At 37.9% G+C, this 4,191-nt stretch overlaps 1 protein-coding gene across 1 annotated transcript in view; it reads right to left on the bottom strand.

Moving 5' to 3' along the window:
* LOC107692641 (transmembrane protein 8B-like) overlaps positions 1–4,191 on the bottom strand; it is a 13,211-nt gene that overhangs the window by 4,064 nt on the left and 4,956 nt on the right. Inside the window, exons 5-10 of the mRNA XM_016491799.1 lie at positions 3,125–3,387; positions 2,698–3,026; positions 1,969–2,062; positions 1,763–1,880; positions 1,488–1,627; positions 1,226–1,404 (exon numbers count right to left, since the gene is read on the bottom strand). Of these exons, the coding sequence (XP_016347285.1) occupies positions 1,226–1,404; positions 1,488–1,627; positions 1,763–1,880; positions 1,969–2,062; positions 2,698–3,026; positions 3,125–3,387 (1,123 nt within the window). The remainder of the gene's footprint in view (positions 1–1,225; positions 1,405–1,487; positions 1,628–1,762; positions 1,881–1,968; positions 2,063–2,697; positions 3,027–3,124; positions 3,388–4,191) is intronic.

Here is a 4,191-nt window from a genome sequence, read left to right as displayed (position 1 = left end):
GACTGACTGACTGACTGACTGACTGACTGACTGACTGACTGACTGACTGACTGACTGACAGACAGACAGACAGACATCTATATAGTGTGAGCAGATAGATAAACAGATAGATAGACAGATAGACAGACAGACAGACAGACAGACAGACAGACAGACAGACAGACAGACAGACAGATATCTATATAGCAGATAGATAAACAGATAGATAGATAGATAGATAGATAGACAGATAGATAGATAGCGTGAGCAGACAGACAGACAGACAGATAGATAGATAGATAGATAGCTAGCGTGAGCAGACAGACAGACAGACAGACAGAAAGACATAGATAGATAGATAGATAGATAGATAGATAGATAGCGTGAGCAGACAGACAGACAGACAGAAGACAGACAGACAGACAGACAGACAGACAGACAGACAGACAGACAGACAGACAGACAGACAGATATCTATACAGCGTGAGCAGATAGATAGACAGACAGACATCTATATAGCGTGAGCAGATAGATGGATGGATGGATGGATAGATAGATAGAGAGATAGATAGATAGATAGATAGATAGACAGACAGACAGACAGACAGACAGACAGACAGACAGACAGATATCTATATAGCAGATAGATAAACAGATAGATAGATAGATAGATAGATAGACAGATAGATAGATAGCGTGAGCAGACAGACAGACAGACAGATAGATAGATAGATAGATAGCTAGCGTGAGCAGACAGACAGACAGACAGACAGAAAGACATAGATAGATAGATAGATAGATAGATAGATAGATAGCGTGAGCAGACAGACAGACAGACAGATATCTATATAGCATGAGCAGATAGCTAGACAGACAGACAGACATACAGACAGATAGATAGATATCGATATAGCGTGAGCAGACAGAAAGACAGACAGACAGACAGACAGACATAGACAGACAGACAGATATCTATATAGCAGATAGATAAACAGATAGATAGATAGATAGATAGACAGATAGATAGATAGCGTGAGCAGACAGACAGAAAGACATAGATAGATAGATAGATAGATAGATAGATAGATAGATAGCGTGAGCAGACAGACAGACAGACAGATATCTATATAGCATGAGCAGATAGCTAGACAGACAGACAGACATACAGACAGATAGATAGATATCTATATAGTGTGAGCAGATAGATAGATAGATAGATAGATAGATTTATAACATAAGAACACACCGTGGAGAAAAACATGGTAAAGAAGTAGATGGCGGCCTCGACGTGGTAGCCTCTGTAAAGTGCTACGACGATGGGTGGGATGAAGAAAAGGTTACTGAGGGTGAGGAGCAGAGCCGCAGCCATCTGCCGGGAGTACGACTGCGCAGTTGCTCCATCCGTACAGCCCCATCCCTGCCAACCTGTCAACAGCAAACAGTAACAAACTCAGTAGCTTTAATTATTTATGATTTATGGCCAGTTGTTTGCATGTGTGTTTGTTTACCTGCTTTGCACACACATGCGCCATAGAGGTAGCTGTGCGTGCGTAGCAGTCTGCACTCTCCATACGGTCCACAGTCGTCAATGCACGCACTCACACTCACAGACGCACTCACTATCGCGGATGCATTCCTGCAGTTGACACTGGAAGGACAACACAGGACCATAAATAATGCTCAGAAGGTGCTTTAGGAATGTCTGTATTCATACAATATAAATGTATAGGACAGGTCTATCTTACTGTGTGTGCTAGTTCCGCACTGAATTTGCACAACTAACCTGTCATTGCACATGGTCTGGAGGCTGAGGTACCACACTGCTGCATCTGGAAACGGAATCCTCAACAGTGCCTGTGATTCATTGCTGCTCACGCTCAGAGAATAGCCCTGCATAAGCCCTAAATGCACACATATACGCAGAGAGCTTCAAATGTGACATGCAGGAGAATAGTAAACATGCATTGCACAAATTCTAATGTGACTAACCTGTAGCACAATTCTGGCTGAGGTTGACATGAAGTACAGGAGCAGAAGGTGTGAGACATGCTTTGACACGAGCAAATCCACCAACCAGAGAACTCTATGCCACAAACACAAGAAGAAACAATGTTAAATCTATATTACAACACAATATGAATAAAAAATACACTGATACAAATTCAATATACCTAGTATAATATAAAGTTACTAGGATAACTGGGTCACAATTCATTATTGATATCACAGTGGTTGTAGTGAATATGCTGTGCTCAAATAAAAGAAGCCACAAGAGGCTGTGATATATATATATATATATACACACATATATATATATATATATATACACATACATTCGATACAATTTGATACACTGATCAAAAGTGAGAGTAAAGTCATGTATAATGTTTAAAGTCTTCTTTAAAAAAAATGCTGTTCTTTTAAAGTTTTCTATTCATCAAAGAGTCCTGAAAAAAAATATATCACGGTTTCCACTAAAATATTAAATCAGCCCAACAGTTAAACGTGGGCTGCTGAAAAATAAGCTTTGCCATCACAGAAATAAATTACATTTTAAAATACATCCAAATAGAAACGTTATATAAATTGTAATAATATTTCACAATTTTAATGTTTTTATTTGATATTTTATTAAATAAATGCTGCCTTGGTGAGCACAAAAGACTTCTTTCAAAATCATTCAAAAATCTCCCCGACAACATTATATTATATTCTTACAGTGTTCAAGTGGAGCTGTGCAACAAACGTGCCGCCACTGTCACCAGGAGAGTGCTCAAGTGTGAGCACAGTGGGAAGGTCTGAGGTCACGGTTAGGTTGCTGCTGGAAACGATGAAGCGTAGTGATAGCACATCCTGTTCATCTCTGAACACTGAAGGGCTTCTCATGCACACTGGCTCAGAGCTGTTAGCACGGAGGCCCGGTTGGTCTCTCATGGAAACGGATGTGTTACTGAGGCCACCTGAGCTGTTGCTTTGGGGAGCAATGATGGTACGAATGAAGGCTGAGGTGTTGAAATCTGAAGAGACGCTCAAAGGTTTACATCCCACTGTGTGTATGAAGTGAAAGAGGAGAGAACGACATTTAAGAATCAAGCAATAACTGGCAAAAAAATTTAATTAATGTGATAGATTAATCAAAATAAACCTGTGACATTGGCAGAGATGCTGAAAGGTATGGTGGTGTTTGGTTGACTAGTCTCAACCGTAACCAGCAACCAGCTGTTCCACGGGGGAATGAGGACCGATGTGGAGCAGCTCTCTAACCCTGAACAGTTCTGTTTTACCTCTGATCCCTGCCTCAAATTGCTGGAGCCTACAGTGATTGACAGCCTGCAATCATTTCCCAGCTTTACAGAACAGTTCAAGATGAAAACATCCAACCTGGAGGAGAACTCTGGAACAAAGACCCTAAACAGAAAAGGTACAAAAGATTTCAACAAAAACAGAAACTTTTTTTTTTTACATACATACATACATACTGTACATACATATACATATATACACTACCAGTCAAAAGTTTTTGAACAGTAACATTTTTTAAATATTTTTAAAGAAGTCTCTTCTGCTCACCAAGCCTGCATTTATTTGATCCAAAGTACAGCAAAACAATAAAATTTTGAAATGTTTTTGCTATTTAAAATAACTGTTTTCTATTTGAATATATTTTAAAATGTAATTTATTCCCGTGATTTCAAAGCTGAATTTTTAGCATCATTACTCAAGTCACATGATTCTTCCGAAATCATTCTAATATTCTGATTTGCTGCTCAAAAAAAAACATTTATTATTATTATGTTGAAAACAGTGAGTTTTTTCAGGTTACTTTGATGAACAGAAAGTTCAGAAGAACAGCATTTATCTGAAATAGAAATCTTTTGTAACATTATAAATGTCTTTATCATCACTTTTGATCAATTTAAAGCATCCTTGCTAAATAAAAGTATTAATTTCTATCATTTCTTTCCCCAAAAAAATTATACTGACTCCAAGCTTTTGAATGGTATAGTGTATAATGTTACAAAAGCTTTTTATTTCAGATAAATGCTGACCTTTGGATCTTTCTGTTCATCAAAGAATCCTGAAGAAAATGTACACAACTGTTTTAAATACTGATAATAATAATTAAAAAAAATGTTTCTTGAACAGCAGCATATTAGAATGATTTCTGAATGATCATGTGACACTGAAGACTGGAGTAATGATGCTGAAAAT

This window comes from Sinocyclocheilus anshuiensis, unplaced genomic scaffold (assembly GCF_001515605.1).
Source record: "Sinocyclocheilus anshuiensis isolate Anshui unplaced genomic scaffold, SAMN03320099.WGS_v1.1 scaffold50, whole genome shotgun sequence".
Taxonomy (NCBI): domain Eukaryota; kingdom Metazoa; phylum Chordata; class Actinopteri; order Cypriniformes; family Cyprinidae; genus Sinocyclocheilus; species Sinocyclocheilus anshuiensis.
The sequence above is the reverse complement of the archived record's forward strand: the minus strand, read 5'-3'. Positions and strand labels throughout refer to the sequence as shown.